The sequence below is a fragment of the Pararge aegeria genome, chromosome Z, assembly GCF_905163445.1.
Source record: "Pararge aegeria chromosome Z, ilParAegt1.1, whole genome shotgun sequence".
NCBI lineage: Eukaryota > Metazoa > Arthropoda > Insecta > Lepidoptera > Nymphalidae > Pararge > Pararge aegeria.
Window position 1 is genome coordinate 5449032 of NC_053208.1, and position 19829 is coordinate 5468860.

At 36.6% G+C, this 19829-nt stretch overlaps 1 protein-coding gene across 1 annotated transcript; it reads left to right on the top strand.

Moving 5' to 3' along the window:
- The first annotated feature begins 118 nt into the window (after positions 1 to 118).
- Positions 119 to 5206, top strand: LOC120636523 (boophilin-H2-like). The gene is made up of 5 exons (XM_039908037.1): positions 119 to 223; positions 1285 to 1375; positions 1836 to 1945; positions 2863 to 2956; positions 5061 to 5206. Exons 1-5 carry the CDS (start codon positions 124 to 126, stop codon positions 5200 to 5202), a joined length of 537 nt encoding a protein of 178 aa, XP_039763971.1. The 5' UTR covers positions 119 to 123; the 3' UTR covers positions 5203 to 5206.
- The last annotated feature ends 14623 nt before the right edge of the window (positions 5207 to 19829 follow it).

The following is a 19829-nucleotide window of genomic DNA, read 5'->3' on the forward strand; positions in this document are numbered from 1 at the left end:
TCAAGTGTGATGTTATCTTTAGTAATTAGAAAATGTCACGGTGATGAAAAATTCAATAGACTTTATGAGTAATAAAAAGTTAACGTTGTTTTAAATAATGTAGTTATTCATACCAAAATTAAAATGCTGTGCTGGTTTCTTGGATACCTTTTTGTACTACCTGCACTATGTTTCAATATAAAAAATGGCAGCTTAGATCAGAATCATACTACGACGCCAGAATGTAAGTTTATCAACAAGGCGAATAGACTTAGTAGATTATTCAAATTATATCGGAATTATCTGGTGTCCTTATTACAAGGCTTTAGGCATCGATTATGTGTAAATATGTATCAATTATACCAATAGAGATGAGATGGTTTAGGTCATATCAGTGTTGTCCTAGGTCAATCAGGAGTTCGGGCTATGTGATTCTTTCTCTTCTTAGATTCGGAATGGACTTGGTGGCATATTTGAAGAATCAGCTCCAACAAATGAATAAAAGCCAATAGTTTATTGATTTAAATGATGGTAATGAATGAGGAAACAACAACAGGCATAGTATAATGAAAGAAACTGAGACATTTAAACAATACTAGCAGTGCAGGTGGCTTTGTCCGCTTTACTATTCGCATTAACCGTAACCCCACTAATGTTATAAATGCAAAAACGCAATAACAATCACGCTTTAGCTCTATCCCAAAGGAACTATGCTATTTCTGGAATAAAACTACTACTATCACTACTACTAGTACTATCATTCTACCTTCTGCTTGCGCCTGATTCTGCTGCCCCGGGCAATTGTCCTTTCGGCACTAGGGTATATACGCCCAAGACCTGAGTTCGTGGGTAAGCTATAGGAAAGCTTGGCTTTGGATCTAGCATGTGGAAAACCCTACAAATTAGCTATGTCCAGCAGTAGATGTCCTGATGTTCAGCAGGTCTTGATTATGCAGATGAACCTGTTAGTAAAAGGTGGCGTTGGGTGGTGGCCTCGCGGTTTGCATGCCGGGAAAAATGGCGTAAACTGTAAGATTTTACTAAGATCATCGAAATATAGGAATTTATATAGTAACACTAGCAAGCAGCGCCACATTAAATATGATATTTTAAAATAAAAACAACAAAAAATTTAAAAACGTTTTGGATAGCAACCCAATTACTTGTAAATCTAAAGTGATATACGTACCGACTGTTATTAAGATTTCTATGATATGGACCGACTTTCCGTTTCGGAAGAGAGTGAATACATGAGATTTTTATTTCAATGTTTTTTTATAATATTCTACATATTTAAATTTTCAGCAATTCATTTCCAAAATCTGGATATGACAGTAATCTGTAAGTTTCAACCAAATGGTTATGATTGTGATGAAACAAGGTTGTTTCGACCGAAGTAAGTACTTCGATTTATTTAAGGGTAATTTAAAGTTAGCATTATCATCACGAGGTTTCGATTACCGGGTAAACCGAAATCGGGAAAAACTAATCGGGAGAATCGATGCTCACATAAATCCATACAAAAGATTAATTTTGTGTCTATAAAAAGGAAAAATCCTTGAAATTATTTAAAGTTCTGCTGAGAACTCTAAGGATTATTAAGTCAGAGCATTTAATTCATGGAGAATCGTCTCTAAGATATGTCATCGAAAGAAGACTGGGGATGCTCATTTTTATGTACCTTCATTATCAACCTGAAATGAGAAGGGTTTAAACCGCTGTTCGCCAAGTGTTTAAAATAAACTTAGAAAATTTGGAAGTACGAGCTGGGATTCTCGCCGCTCGAAGTAAAGTCAAAGCTTTACCACTCGGATATCACCGCTGTTTATGTATGCTATGTATTATCTATTTTACAGATTCTACTATGACTTAAAGTTAGAGGACTGCAGGGCTTATTCTATAGGAAGTTGTCCGTACAATCTGAACACCTTCGACACTTTATCAGAATGCCACGATGGTTGTCGAGGTCTATTTTTTTATATATATTTTTCATTGCACCACAAGTTAGCATTTGTCTGCAATCTTATATGTTGAAAGTCACAGGCTAACCTGTTAGAGGTATGGCGGTTATATTTAACATTTCCCGTTTCTACGCGACATCGTACCATAACCCATAGCCATCACTTGCACAAAATCCTGTTAATTTATCCCGTTTATTTTTTGTGTGAGGCATACAATAAATGGCAGTAGGTTTGTCTGGTGGGAGGCTACGGCTGAGGCTGGTTACCACCGTACGGACGAAGGCGTGCCGCCTAATGTCGATGTACTTGTTAGAGCTTTTTGTAAACAGAGACTCAGATACATGCTTACTTCGGCCACAAAGCAGCATTGTTGCAATGCTGTGTTCCGGTCTGAAGGGCGCGGTTGCCGGTGTAATTAGAGGCATGACATGACATGTCGCAGGACGAGTAAGACGCAATGTAGCATGTTATGTAAATTTTATAATAATATACTGGGCCCTAGCGCCATCTGTCGGGCTGATTTGTGAATCTAAACCATTCAGGGTGCCACCCAAACGCATACCGAAAAATTCATTCAAATCGGCCCAGCCGTCTAGGAGGAGTACAGTGAACATACTCATGCATACAAGAAATATATATATAAAGATATATACCAATATATATATAATATGTATATGATACAATCCAAATTCACTCAGGAAAATAATAAAAAAACCTTTCTTAAAAATAGTTTTGCTTTTATGCGGTTGCCGGTTATGCTGTTATTATATTTAAAGTTCTTATGCTATTTCAATTTTGTAGCCTTTTGTGCTTAGTTAATATTTTTATATAATGCTGGTAATACATTACTATAATAAATTAAAAAAATATTTAGGCTGGTAAAACCTGGTTATAATTTTGAAACTATTTTTTGTGCATTCAGATGTTGGCATAGAACCGGTTCCCACTGATCTCACGCCCAGAATCTTTTGTCGGTTTCAATATGACTTCGGACATTGCAATGGATATAATCCAAGGTAACATATAGTGAGACCATTTGGTATAATCATTATCATTATTTACCCTTTACTGGTCAACTACAGGACACGGGTCTCCTATCAGAATAAAAAAAAATATACTAAGACAATACACACTTCGCCATCTAGTCCCAAAGTAAGCGTAGCTTCTGTTATGTGTACTAAGATGACTGATGAATATTTTTATTAATGACTAGCGTACCCAGCCCGCTTCGCCTTTTGCTTTATTTTATTTAAACAATAAACTTACATCATTAAATTTTTAATTTAAGTCTCATAATATATTAAATTATTTATTTCTCTCCGTAATTATTGTCTTCTATTCTCTTCTCGAGCGGGTGAAGATCATCTACACCCATGTACACCCAACAATAGAATATCATCATAGTAAATAAAAGCTGTATTTGACAGTTAAAAATAGGAGTGCTCCGGTCGTCACCAAACTTTACAGTATTACTCGCCAGGTCAATCCGGAGATTCCCTGAAAGTTTCATTGAAATCGGTCCAGCCGTTTCGGAGCCTATACGGAACATACCCACACACTTTCTCTTTTTTATATATAGAAGATAAACATAAATACAGATAAACACCCAGGCACTGAAAAACATGTTCATCACACAAACATTTTCTGGTTGTAGGAATCGAACCCACGGCCTTGGAATCATAAAGCAGGCAGCCAGTCGGTCGTCAATGGGAAGGGTTTAGACCGGGGTCTACCACGCTTGGCCTAGAACGGTTTGGTAGATTATGAAAGCCTTTGATAAAATCATAGAGAGCTCTTAGGCATGCAGGTTTCCTCACGGTGTTTTCCTTCACCGTTAAAGCAAGTGTTTATTAAATTGGTTGAAACACTCATAACTTCAAAAGTTAAGCTTAAGAGGGGATCAAACTTAATTCTCCCGAATGAGAGTCGGTTTCACCCATTACTCGATAGGTTATCACCTACAAACCACTGGACTGCGACGACCTCCCTGACGGAGCGGTGACAACTGTGCTTTCAAGTTGGAGGGTCCTGGATTCGATTCCCGGCAGGCACAATTAGGGAATTTATAATTTTAGAATTTTCTCTGGTCCGGTCTCGTGGGAGGTTACAGTCGTGGATAGTAGTTGTAGTCTTTGTCGGCACGTCTTTTCCGGTAACGTACTAACCTTACCGAAAAAGACGTACCGCTAAGCAATTGAGCGTTCCGATACGTGTAGCGTGGAAACCGATAAAATGTACCGGTTTAATATAATTGCATTAACCCCCTAACAGGTTAACCCGTTACCATCTTAGACTGCATCATCACTCACCTGCAGTCAAGAATTAACTAAAATAATAAATTAAGAATTAATAAATATACACAATAAGTAGTTAATATCAGTAGTTAATGTTACGTCCACAACTTTAAACTCAACATTGTAATCGGTAAGTAGGTAAAACCTAGTAAAAGCTGTATCTAAATCGGTCCATCTACTGAACTGTTGCGAAACAAGCGAAGCGTTTACGAGAAATGTAGCAATGCATTTTAGAGCATTACCCAGTTTAACGAGACGATATCGAATCATTTGCAACGGATTCAATCATTCATTGGTTGTAATGGAACGTAAAGCCTTACTAGTTCCGTGCACTAATTCGCAATATACAACGCATTGCTAAACTTTTTTCTATAGGCGCTTTTATTACTAAAAATAGTAATCAGATTCAGGTTGTGCATTTCACTATAACATTATTGCACAGCCATGACATCCAGGCGTTACCTCCTTGCAAGGAGCTGCAGGCACTTCTTCCATCGGCTGACTACGTAAGAGTGTGACCTGAATAAGAATTCAGGTCACACTCTTGAGCAATCTTGCCCAACCGAGAGTATTAGGATATATTCCCATTACTACCTCAGCCTGGAGTTTGCAGAGCGGGTCACACTCTTGGCCCGTTCTGAATTCAAAGAAGTCATAAGGTGTACTCACCGCCACGCGCTTCGTCGCTTTCTGAACCACTATTACAATAGATAAATATTAATGGTAACATATCCAAATCAGACTTGAACTAGAGTGAAAAAATCCCTTTAAAATACTTATGTACAGTTTGGATGATGATTTAAATCTTAGTCGGAATCTGTTCAAGATGGTACTACGATATGACAACACGTCGGTGCAGAGGTTTCTCGTACAGCGGCTGCGGGGGCAATTTCAACAGGTTCCTCACTCAACAGGCCTGTGCAACTGTGTGCAGCGGGGCAACGGAAACCAAATCAGGCCTGAATTAAACGATCTAGGTACTGAAAGCAGAGTCTTTTATATTACCATCCTTTATTGAACCTCCTGTTTTACGCAGTAGGTACCTATGTGTGGTTTTGGCAGCTGAATTTAACGTTATTCTAAATCCAATATATTGAATATTCTTTTTTTATTTTCAATAGTCTATTTTTCTTCTTTTTCTTTTAGAGTCTCAATGTAGATTACATCACATCAATGATTACGCCACCAATCCGCACTGGGCCAGCGTGGTGGACTACGGCCATAACCCCTTCTCATTGTGGGAGGAGACCCGTACCCTGTAGTGGGCGGGTAATGGTTTGATATGATGATGATGATAAATAAACAATGGGCTTCAAACTATTTATACCGTAAGCTGGAATTAAGGTGTATGAACCGACAATTTTCACAGTTAAGTGCAGCGAACGAAAAAAGCATAGAAGCATTTCTCGTACTCAAAAATAGCGTAACGGAAACTATCCCGTGGTGGGTGGGGCTTATAAACTGTACCGCAAACGAATATAGTTGACTCGCGACATTCGTGCGTAGTGGCGGCTAAACGAATTGCGTAAAACTAGATTTTAATAATTCAAAATGCCTTCATGTGTTGTTGTGAAATGGTTTCGAAATCATACGGATCATCACCACAAGGATAGTGGAATAACTTTTCACGTGTAAGTAGACCGATAACTATACTACAATCTAAATAATTACAATTACGTATTATCCTTATGGATGGTGTTATGCCATATGTAGTTAACACGTTGGCTGCGATTGGATTGGTTTTTAACTCCCGAAGCTAAAACGACGGGGTGTTATAAGTTTGAGTGTGTGTAGTTTGACAGGAACTACGACTACACAGGAAACTCATTTTCCCATTTAAATTTTAACTCTACTCAATAGTCAACAATGATTCTTTGTTAACCTTCTCTTCAACCTTTACAAAACTACCGCCACTAGATGGCGCTTTAAATAATTTGGTTTTTAATTTTATTCTTCTACAAGTATAGTAAATAAAAGGTAGATTATTTTAAGAAATGTTATAGATATATTTTACAATGATTAATTACAAATGTTTATCTGTACCGTTGCATATAGGTGAAAAAGGTCAAACTTCTTTGGATTATATTTATAAAATGCTCAATATGAATTCGAATCAAAATATAAAATAATTTTAGCTTGTACACGTAACAACGAAACAGTGAAACCGATGCGGTACACTGGCCGGAATTCGTGTACAAACGTGTACCAACTAAAATAATTTTATACTTTTAAAGTGTTTGTAGTCAGTTTTGTAAATTTAAACGCGGCAACGTTTGATGAAAAGTGTATAATCTCCAGGGTACAAGCTATAAAGGCCTTCCTTCATCAAGATCGGTGCAGTGGTTGAGCCGAACATAGGTAACAAACAAACAGACACACTTTCACAATCATAATAATAGAATGTTGTTAATAGAGTGCATTTAGTTTGCAGTAAATCGGCGTTTATTATGACGCTATTTTAATCTAATTTATTTTGCTTTCCTTATTGCATAAAATCATCCAACGATTCCAGAGACTGCTTATTGGTCCTGCGCAGCCGCGGCACTACGTAACTACCGGCCAATCACGCTTGGTCCCGTTTCGTACGACAAATAGAAGAACCTATTAAGAGCTCTTTGCGACTCAAGTTCCTTCTTTTAAAGGGTGTGCGTTTATTGACTAATTGGTACTAGTTTCGAAAGACAATTTCTTAGAAACGCGTCTTCTATGCTTTTTTCGTTCGCTGGTTAAGTGCAAGTAACTTTTGGAGAATTTTTATGAGGTTATTTTTAAACTAATTTATTTTTTCACTTTTATAAAGAGGAAGATGGACTGTGACTGTTCTAATGAGAAACACGAGTGACAGGAACCTGCGTATGGTTGCAATAATGTTGTAGCCTCAAAGACCAAGACGATCAACTGCGATTCATCAATTAACGTCAACATTTACGTCATTGATGTGAATATTGATCGTTTACGATTCAGTGTTTACGAAGGCAATTGAAGCGATTGACGATATAGTTCCATTTCCCGGCTTTATTACCCTCGTATTCTAACCAGCAAATCCTACTCATGCGACGGCCTCATGACTATACAACGTCTAACGGAATTACGAAATAATATTGAAGGGTGCATAAGTATATTTCATAAGTAAAAACCATATAAAAATATAAAATTAAATGAAGCAAATTTATTCTTATACACAAAATAACTCAAAACATTCTACTTATGACAACCCTATTGAAGATAAAAGACCCACACGTGATGCTACGCGACACGAACCTCATAAAGTGACAGGTGCCACTTGATTTTACTTTTGCATGTGATGTTAGGGTATATTTCATAAGTAATAACCATATAAAAATATTAAATCAAATGAAGCAAATTTATTCTTATACACAAACTAACTCAAAACATTCTACTTATGACAACCCTATTGAAGATAAAAGACCGACACGTGATGCTACGCGACACGAACCTCATAAAGTGACGGGTGCCACTTGATTTTACTTTTGCATGTGATGTTAGGGCTGTGTCCGATTTCTTTCAATAAAAACTTGGAATGGATTACTCAAAAAGTCCAAAGCTAGTAACCGGACTAAAATCCTACGATAATAGCTTTTGTACCTCGTCGGTACAGGACCAAACATAATTTTTATTTAAATCATCACTTTAAAAATCACAACACCAAATGACGGAATCATGGAATTGGACTTAAGGCGTAGGTATGGCTGCGACATATTTGATGAATAGTTGCAATATATTTGATAAATCTATTGCCGTCGCGCTGAGCCTGTCTTCCCCCGTAGAGTGCAATAGGGCATAGTTACAGCTGTAGCTCAGACTGATTTAACCAATAAATATTTGACGAGACCGATGTTTCGTATTCCCCTGTTTCATAAACTGAGCCAATTCAATTAGTTTTAGCGTGAAACTTAAAGAAAGATTTCGTCTAGGTTTCTCTTCCTTAGTCTTCGAGTCCCCTGAAAGTTACGGAAAAAGGTACTTTTTTTGTCACTTTCAAAAGTAACTTAAATTTTTCAAGAAAAAGATCATTTATTTTTTGGATTTTTTTGTATCATTTGGCGTATTAGGGCTCTTTGAAGACGGAACATAGGGGAATTCGTTTGTATGGAGAAATCTGCCTATAATATCCTCATAAACCTGACCCTAACCCTGAGACCAACCACCAGCTGCTAAAAACACACCCAGGCCCCTAGCACTCGCTTGACCGACGGACTATTTATATTTGAGCAGGAGGTTCAATATGCAGTGGCGTGGTGGTATAATATTCAAATATGCAGTGGCGTGCATAACGGGTACGTAGATGATATAAATAATAATGCACAGGGTATGTAGATGATATAAAATGAAGAAAATCTCCAGTATGAATTATAAATACTTAAGGATAGGATAAGAGTTATAAAAAGCCTACCTTTAATTAAGTATTTACAACTCTTACTGTTGATTTTCTTTATCTTACGTAATTTATTTATCTACATACTCTGTGCATACCCTCTTTGCAGGCCGATGCAAATATGTATAGCTTCATAGTGTAAAATATACAGGCCACGATGTGATTGGATTGGAGCCTCAATTCGCCAAAAATAAAACATAATCACCACCAATGTAAAGCCAAATTAGTGTTGTGTCCAGTTAGTTTCCTTATAATGAGCCAGCTGTTCCCCACGGCTTAACCCGCTTTACCTGTAAGGCTCGCCGCACACACGACATTATATATGATTGTCAATATTCTGAAAATTGTCAACTAGCTTCTGTGTTCGTCTGCGTAAACTTCAGAATGAGGTCTAAAGCTTCGCTCGTTAACAATTTTTAATCCTACCACGGGAACTATTTGAGATCGTTAAAGAAAGTACATGCCCTTTTCCATAGCATAGGTGACATGCTTACCATATTTCAGAGCTATCTGCCTGCGGATTAGCTCGTAAACAATTTTTAATTTTCCCTCGGGAATTACTTAAGGAAAAGGTAGTTTATGTTCCTTTCCATGTCAAATGCTACATGCACGCCAAGTTTCATCCGTTCCGCCGTTTTTGCGTTATTGAGTAATAAAAATCCACACTTTCACATTTATAATATTATATGTGTATAATATAATATTATAAATATTTATATAATATTGCCTGTATGTGCGGTATTTTGAAGAACCGAAGCACTGGTAAGAAATAATTCAGTATTCATTTTTCTTAAAATAATAGGTAATGACTCTGTGTGGGTAGCCTAATAAAATGTTATATTGAAGCATAGAATGAACCGTAAATTCCTCTCCCAAAACGGCGCGATCGCGTGCTTCCTTAATTTCATAATATTATCTTCTAAACTGTGTCCATTTAGCAACCTCTAAAAGGTTAGGTTTATTTATATAACGTTTTCTTCATAAGATTATGTTTTATTAGTTAAACATTAATATTTTATGCCTCAAATTGTTCATTGAGAAATAACCCTTTAAATTGTTTTTGAAATAGTTATTGTGGTATTTTATGAGATAGATGTTGACTACCTCGCTTTTTATTAGGGGTATCAAAGACCAGTGCTTTTGTTGTGCGTATTATTTGCATATGATACACCATTTAAAGTATCTTTCTAGCTTGCTTTACAAACTTCATTACTTCAGTCTGAAATTTTATTATTAGGTACGTACTGAAAATAGGTGAACGAGTTTTAAACCTTTATCACCTATTTTGTAGCATTTGTTTATACATTACATACAAACAAACAAACATATATATTCTAATAATATATTTGTTAATAAGGAAGACGGTGCAATAAATTGAGCCTTCATTGCGAATCAAATTTAATCTAAAAATCCTCTGCGCTTGAGATTCAAGGTCAACAAGTATTGCTTCAATTCGGAGACTGGACCATTAAATATTTATTAATATTATTAAGTTATATTATTAAACATAGTGTAAAAGAAAACCGAAATATTACTTAATAGGCTTTAGAAAATACATTTCTTTCTGTCTCTAAGACTTATCTGTGAAACCGAAACGCTAATAGTTTTTTAGTCAACCACTAGTTTTTATTTACCAGATACAGCCCCAACATAGCATGCAAAATTAAAATCTAGCTTTTCCTGAGTTACTTTTTAACTTAAGCAAAGTATAAATATCACTTTATAGCGTACAAACTTGGACTGTTCGCGTCAGGGAAAGACGGCGAATTGATGCGACTGCGAAGCGCAAAAATGTATCAATTCTCTCACATTAAGATTAAAACACGTCTTTTTACCATTTGTCTTCAGCGCATCCTTACTTGTTTTGGACATAGGTATCACGCGACGCGCGACGCGGAATCGTGAGCATTGAAAAGTTGATAGCGGTTGAAAATGTAGAAGGCAAACGTCCTCGTGACAGATCTCCAACCTGGTGGTTAGATCAACTAAGAGAAACCGGTGCCCGTACAAGGACAGGACGATGGTGAGACATGATATATCACAAGATATCATAGCAGTAATCACAGTACTGATTCATGAGGGACCGACTAAAGAGACAGATACAAATATCCCCATTCCAAACTTAGCTACACTGGCTACACTTGGCGGACTACAGCCTAAACATTGAGGGAGGAGACCCGTGCTCTGCAGTGGGCCGGTAATGGGTTGATATCATGTTAACACAGTTAAAGTGTAGTATAGTTAGCTATTGCCTACGGCTTAGCGTACTTTTAGTGGTACAGCTGGACAACGTCAGTTTCCTTACTCCGTATGGTACTGAAAATTTCTTTACAGAGGAATTCAGTAGTTACTTACTATTTATTGGTACGACGGGGGAATCGAACTAAGGACTTCGTGATACACGTAAACCACGAGGTCAAATAAAATGTTTAGCGCATTTTAGTCAGGGACAAAGGGTCAAAAAATCTCGAGGGAGTCTCAAATGAAATTCAGTAAGTGTTTACTTTTTAAAATAGGTTTTCTTTCCTTAAGCCGTATCGATATTCACCCTTCGCCAGAGGCGTTTATGGTAATGTAGCCTACGGCTCTGAGAGGCGCTGAGAATATTACCAACTTGGGTTGTAAGATACAGGCGTTTTACTGTAGGTATATGATACAATTTACTATGTATTCTTCTTCTTTGAGTCCTTCAACACCTGGTGGTGGATACGGCCGAGACTACTTTTTTCCATTCAGACCTATCCCGAGCTGCAGAGTTAATCGTGTTACAAGATAAGCTAGAAGCCTTCATTTCCGCTTCCAGAGGCTGCTTCCATGTTGCCTTTGGGCTTTCGCTTCTTCGTTTGCCTCCCCCAGGCTGCCATTGAAATTCTTAATGAAATTTACTATGTATATGAATCGTTGATCGTTTGTATATAACCAATCGGATCGGGATTTTCTTAATTTTGTTTTTGATCAGTGTGCGGCGAGCAGGCGGGCGATGCGCAGCTGTGATGACCGACTACACTAAACTGTGTAGTTATCTCAACCCGAAAGCAGCATTGCCCGTAACACCGGTCGTGCACCATCTCGTCTCATATCCGCTTCGCTGGAAATAAAAGCCGCCCATATGAAAAGGTCAATGAGATGCGAGCGACAACCGAAGAATGTGCGCGAGATTGGCAAGTGAGAAATAAGTGCAAGAGATACGAGCAAGAAATGTATGTGAAAGACGCGAGCGAGGAATATGTCCGAAGTGCTACCCTGCATCTGCCGGATCTGAAAAGAGTCTGGCTCGCAACCTCGCACCTACTTAAGTGGCTATTACTCAGACCAAAGCCTTTTTCTTGATTAACCCATTGAGCTTATCAATGCATTAATCCCAATAGATTGTCAGACATTCATACTTAGAGTTTATCTTCTAAGACATTTTCTGTTTCAGCCTGGATTTCGGCGTTGGTATTTTTCATCTCTCGGATATATTATGTGGAAAAAACATACTGGATGAACAAAAACGTTTAAAGTAGACGAAACAATTTTAGTAACGATTATGATACAATTAGAAAAACGTTATGGTAGGAAGTAAAGGTACACGCCGACTTGTGCATGCCGACTGCAACCATCGAAGCATGGCACACGAATTATTGGATGAAATTTCCAGTGGCCAGTGGTCCTGGTATTATGTATAGTATGAAGAAACTTCGCTTTATCCGTGCGTTTGTCGGAACAGCGTATTATGTCAAGCTCCTCTTTGATTTTCGTGCGGAACAAATTGGAAGCTAGCTGTAGTATTTGATAGTTTTCGAAAGCATATATGCTGCTTATTCTACTGGAAAAAGTCCAAAAAGCCATTTTGAATAAATAGTTATTTATCTACATAAGCGCCTCCGTGGATATTATCCTTATCGATATCTAGCATTAGATAAAGTTGCGTGCAGTACGAGACAGTTAACGAGTGCCTTTAATGTTACTGCAAAAACATTTTTAATTAAAATAGTCTCATTTAAGTGCGGTTTCGGTTCTAAAAATATTTTACTTCTAGACGGTAGAGCACTTTTAATTATCTGTATTCATTTTTTCACAGACATGAATATCATTGCTTTTATGGTTATTTAAAGTTTAATGCAGTTCCCGACGACCTGCTTTTATTAATGGATGTTATGATTAAAGCTCTGGTATTATGCTGAGTTTAATGTTAAAATAGAGTTCCGCACCTCATAATTGAATAAACGGAATCCTTGTAGGATCTCTTATAATATCAAAAGAGTCTCATTACGTACCCGTTTCAATTAATTTAAAATGAAATATTTTTTATTCAACTCTCTATTACGATAACGCTTATATTTTCTTTCACCAAGCAGCATTACTTGTTCCGATCTGAAGGGCGTGGTTTCCGGTCTAATTATAGTCACATACGGCTTAAGGCTGCGAGTTCAGTACAACAATGTGCTGAGGGCTGTGTTGAAGATGCCACGAAGCTGCAGTGCGTCAGAGATGTTTGCGGATGCGCGGGTAGATGATTTCTACGCGATCATCCGCAAGCGTGCTGCGTCAATGTTGAGCAGGCTCGGGAGTAGCACCAACATCCTCCTCAGTACACTGGCATGCAGGCTGGACAGCTCTCTCTGGGGGTGCTGGGATGGTGTGCACACGCGCTATAGGTCCGGCTCAGTTAGACTAAAAGGATTAGGAAAGGAATTATGAAAATTAAGCTTAATTTGCTATACTCCGCGAACAGCAGGAGAATCGGTATGGTGTAATTTATAATTTCTTCAATCCGTATACTCCACGCCAAACAGCAGGGTGATTACGTATCTCGCGTCAGCAATGCGACAGGCGTAAATCTTGCAATCACTGCTGTCATACGTCACTTTTCCATACCATAAATAAACAAAAGTGACGTTTACGTACGATACGTAATCACCCTGCGGATCCTCGGCAATGTATCCTCTACGCACGTTTCGCTCCGAAACCGGAGCATCCTTAGGAGATGTTGACTTTACAATGAATAAATCTTTATATCGGACATTTGACCATATCGTGTTAGTAATACAATGTAGGTAAACCTGTGTTGGTACTTAACAACTAAAAACAACCTTATTCTATACAAAAAAATCCTTACAGTCTATTGGATAGAATATTGGATAGAACCAGCATTATCCTGAAGATATTATTTTATTGGACTCAAAGAGCGTTCAGAGACATTTGGGTATAATTAACCCACAGAGTGCAGGTATAAAAACACTGACAAGAAGAATTGAACAACATAAACTTCACCTCTTTTGTACAGTGAGTAAATCTGCGAGCTAACATATTCCCTCTGACCGCCAACTCCCTTCGCTCCGTATCAATGTCACAGTCATCTTTTAGATCCTCTGTTACCAGGTAAGTGAACTTGAATACCCAGTTAAGCTCTGTACCGTACAATCTGACAGGAGGCACATAACTAGGAGAATAGATGCCAGCTGCAAATACCATAAGCTTATTAAAGTAGAAGAAGTTCAGTTAAGTTGCCAACCACTAGAAGAAGAACAAGATTATGTTATTAAACAAATTGCATGCAACTTAAATCAATCTAGGATGTACATATATTTTCAATGAAATACATATAACATACCTTGAAACTATATTTAAGAATATTTATAATTTCTCAATTTTCTCTTATCTGGTCTGGTGGAAGGCTTCGGCCGAGGCTAGTAACCACTCAACCTTCGAAGACGTGCTGCTAAACGATATAGCGTTCCGGTGTCATGTCGCGTAGAAACCAATTAGGCAGACTGCATTATCACTTTCCAGCAGGTGCGATTGTAGTCAAGGGTTAACTTGTAGTAAAATAAAGAAAAAAGAACAGAAGTGTGCATTTACATTTTGCATTCTACATGTAAAAATATTAAGCGACCACCTAAACGCGGGTAGTTCGTTAAATTCACCTGTCAAATTCACGGCAATCGGGCACTTATCACATTAATGAGCGGCTCATTATGACACTTGAATGAATTCAATTAATTTGACATTCAGTCGTTCGAATTCACAGCTATGCAACGATTTACTGATTGTCACAGACTCGTATGATAAATTTGCAGCGAGGTCAACTAATAGCAATCAGTGCCTCATAGACACAGTCTGTTAAGGGTCAATCAATTGTTTAAGTACATGAATAGAGACACTCTTGTTAGTTAGAAACGTATTAATATGGATGCTCCATATGAATACTATTAATGTAAAAGTGTGTCCGTTTTTTTCTTTGTCACCTTCTTGGTTCAAACGTTGAACCGATCTTGTTGAATTTCGGCACACGTGTAGTTTGCATGGCCGTATTATCCCGACGAAATAAATATTTTCTATTTTTAGAAATAAACGCGGATGAAGTTGCGGAAACTTACAATATCTTATAAAGTGTACACAACTAATAGGCATTAATTTAGTTTTATACATTAGTTATTGTAGCTGTCTACCGAGTTGAAATTAAGTCAGTTGAAAACTTTGATTGATTTAACAGCTTGTTCGGTGGAACTTGCCACAGTGGCTAGCAAAATTTGTCGTCAATTGTGATACAGAATCGGCCTTACGTTACGAGCATGGCCTGCGACGTGTTGCTCTGTTTATAGGCATTTTCAGTCAATTATAACTATAAAAGAAAACCTTTCGATTTTGAAATGGTTAGACAGATTGTGCCCTGTGCAAGTCGACAGATAACCTAATCTGATATATAACGATCCATCATCCAGTGACAAAAAACAAAAATCTTTGTAAAACCACAAATCCTTATTTTATAGTCACTTTACTCCCGGATTTCATAATACAGTACTATTATAATAGCTATATAGTCGTTGCAAGGAAATGGTGAAATTAGGGATTTGTAATTTCCCTGGATTCATGATTGATGATTTCTCAAATCTCGCCACAAATGTTAGGTGTATTGTTATTAACGAAACACATAGTAAACATAGTCAGTACATATATGAAAATTTAATTTATGTCCATAAAAATATATCAAAATTTAAAAAGAAAATGCACTGTAACAATATTAATATTAGAAGCAAAAATAAACTCGTTGTGCAGTTTACTAGGCTATACAAAATTGCAAATTCATTCAAGGGCAATTGTATATTATTTTATAACAAATTACCAAATGAAATCTTTGAGTTGTCTCTCAATAAGTTCAAAGTTTATATAAAACGTAAGCTTACAGAAAAATCCTATTATAACATTAAGGATTATTTAAACAATAAAAAAGCTTGGGTGTGAATTGCTCTAGCTTCATAGCTTAATTTAAATTTACTGGAAGATGGTGATAACAAAAAAATAAATTTACCCGGCTAAGTTTGTTGTGGGCTCTTCTTAGACCAGGGCGCGTTTGGAACCCTCGTAGCTTTAAATTTAAGTTGGCGAACGAAGTTATCACCATCCCGTTACAATTATGTAAACAATTATGTATGAACGCTTCATAAGTGCCTGTGATAGGCCTACATGAATAAAGAAATTATGAATTTGAATTTTGAATTTTGAAGGTTATCCGGTATATATGTGTTTAAAGTAATCTAGTAATACATAATAATGAAATAATAAAGTAACTACTTTATTCATGAGCTGGTTTAATTTCATCATATCTGTTTCTTGAAGCTCACGATTTCTATTAGTCCATCTGTCCATATTGGTCCGTGGTTTGTTCATTTGAGCTCTATATATTATTTATTTATTTATTTTTATTAGGACTACCAACAAAATTTCATGTATCATAGTTATGAATAAAGCTAGCCTTAGGTTACTAATGACACATAATTTCACTTATAGGTAGTCACAGCATGCAAATTATGAATTACGTGGATTAGAAGAACTCTAAATTTAACAAAAACAAAAACAATCTAAATATCTTTACGCTCAAGAGTTTCTTGTTGTATATATGAACGCGTCACGGTTTATATTGCACTCTCATACAAGTCAGAATAAGTAGTTGACAGAGCTTGTCCGGGGACTTACATGCTTATTTCGGCCGCCCAGCAGCATTGCAGTGTTCGGGTATGATGGGCGTGGTTGCCGGTGTAATTACAGGCATGTAACGCTTGAAATCTACGCTCCAGGTTGTTGATACAGGGTGGCAGTTTGTAGGACGTGTTCCTCGGATGAACTGCGACCTATTGCTGTTTATATACCATGCTTTTCCACTTAATGGGCGTGCACTGGGTTACTTACCAGGGTATGCGTACAGCGGGAAAATTGCATTAAACGGCAAAAATCCTCCTCGTATACGAGTTATATATATATCAATTTTTGGGGTATGCATGTGCATGTATGAAGTGCACGCCACTGTCTGCTTGATCCGTCAATTGTTACTTTGAAAAAATATCCATTTTAATGTAACTCTCAAACTAAAAAGTTTACATCCAAGATAAGTACCGCGATTCAAAATATTCTAAAGATTTGATGTACTTACACGAATTGTCATGTTACATACTTTATTGGAGAAGTTCAAATAAAGACATTTTGACCGCACCGAACTGATATTCTTGCTGACGCGTATTGTAATTAATTAAGGTTATTTAAAAAACTGTCTCTCATATTCAGTTTAAGTTTAAAGCTTCAAAATGGTTGTGACTTCAAACTTGTTCGAAAATGCTCACGCCTATTTAGCGTGCATGACGAATGCTACTCAATTAAGTTCTGTTTACTAAATGTTACTGTATTTGAAGCAACCAGAGCCAATCAGAGCCAATTGTTTAAAAACGAAACATAGGGTAAGTCTATTATTTTACAACATTAGCATATCATATATAAGTTTTTATATGTTTTGATGTCCGTATCTAACTTCATTTGGATGAAATTTGGAAAGGAGATTGATTAATATATGCTTACTCGTAAATATTTAAATACAAATTCTTGCGAGACATCACACCGCGGTTGATTGCCTCATCCGGTGACAGAACGGCTGGCCAATTTTTTTTTGCAAAGAATCAGTATGGCTGTTCAGAGAGGAAACGGAACCAGCAATTCTTGGTACCATTCCACGCAGGCATGACTTTTGCAGTTATTAGTTTAGTTATAAGTTTTACTGTAACATTATCGATAAAAAAATTACACATATAATATTTATGGAGGTACCTGCAATTTTAGACTATTCTGTCAATAATTTTTCCGTACCATCCAGGAGGGCGGCAATTGTCTTTGCAGTCTCTTTAAAAGCTCGTTAATTCAATAGTATCTTTTAACAATAATGTCATGATAATAATCTTAAAAGTCAACTTTAATTTATTTACTTTATTTCAGTCTTCAAACCTACAAAGCCGTATTGGAATGAAATGGAGAGATGACGATGATGATTAAATCGAGACAGGAAAAATATGTTCCGAGAGTCGTATCTAAGTAACGTGTAAAGTTGTCATAATTAACTTCAACATTAAAACCAGTGATATCTATATCCTTAAAACGCACAAGACTCCAAAAAGTTAGAGCTCCGTGGATCAAATTCGGTCTTCTTACCGCTTTAGACTATACTGTGTGGAAATGTTATTAAAATGTCACGCTATATAAATTATGAAGACTCCTCACCAATTACGCTTGGGGTCTATGTTGATTTTAATCTGCGGTTTCAATGCAAGCTATATGCTATCTTTCGTAAAGATTGAGTATATCCCGCACTTTATATGCGTTCCATTTCATATGTTATGTGTACATATTATCCTACGTATGTAATATAATTAATGGGAGATTCAGTGTGAATGAAGGACAAACGAAAAAACTAACATTTGTATTTATATTGTAGATATAAATAAGTCTAAAAATGTCTTATTAAGTAAACAATCTTTACAACTACTTGTTAGTCATAATAAAAGCACACATTTATGCAAAATCTCTCTTTCTATTTTATAAAAATATACATATGTGTCGACACATTTTTTTGCTTCTATTTCCAAAACATACTTTGCCTAAAAATAAATAATAAGATTGTTTGCATACTACAAGAAGTTAGATAAAATAGAGTTCATTATTTTATCATTCTAAGTCAATTAAAAAAAAACATTATAATCATTATAACAACACAAAATTATTTTTTTATTTCCAAAATCTCTTAGCTCGAATAACATACTGAACAGTTAAAAGCAAGTTTTGTAATATAAATCGGTTGAAGTGATGAGGATGATAACGATGGTTGAATAATGATAACATTTATGTGCGGTTTGGTTCGATTGATTCTTTAAAATCAATTTTATTTTTACTTACTTTATTAACTTTCTTGGGCTAAAAATCGCCACAAAAGTTTTTGAAAACTATCGCTTTGCCAAATTTTGTCGAGATCAAATTCAAATTCAAAATTCAAATTCAAATTCATTTATTTCAAGTAGGCCTACTTTATAAGCACTTTCGTAACGTCAAGTATGTATGTTTGTAGTGACTCTACCACCGGTTCGGAAAGCAGATTCTACCGAGAAGAGCCGGCAAGAAACTCAGTAGTTGCTCTTTTCCAACATCAACATTTACAATCATTTTACTATCTTGCGGGAGATGAGTGCGAGGCTGGCTGTTTCCAATCTACCTTGTCATTAAGGAATTCATCAAATGTATAATAACCTCGCTGTACTAGATGCGTTTTTACACATTTTTTAAATGTATGCATTGGTAGGTCAAGTATATTACAATTATATATGAACTGAGAGTAAACCTCAAAAATAGCTTAGAATATCTATAGCACCGCAATAGATGTGTAGTGCTTGTGCCTAAACGAGAATCGGAGAAGCTTTACGAAGCTTGCTGTATGTAAATTTGATTCACGTTTTACATTAGGGATTTCAACGCTTGGTCTTGTTACTCGACTGAGGACATTCAAAGTGACAAAGATGATGTATTCACGCACAGGAATTGAATGTTAGTTCTTCATTTGCCTGGAATTGCTTTGTGTTTATATTTCCTGCAACAAACTTTTCTACTATCTAAGGATTTATAGACTTTTGGTTTTTGAAACGACATTGTTCAATTAGCTTATTTTTAATTTTATTTAGTTCTACTACAAGTAAAGTCTTGCCTGCTGGTAATTGGTTATGCAGTCTAAGATAGTAACGGACTGACTTCTTAGGGGTATGGCAGTTAGTGCGGTGAATACGCAAGTGAGCCCCGTGCTCTCACTTATAGGTCTATGGAGGGACACACAAGTGGGTGCAAGTCCCACATAACTACTCCGTTTCCCCCAATGGAGTGGTATGCGTCAGGCATTTTCTCTGTATAAAA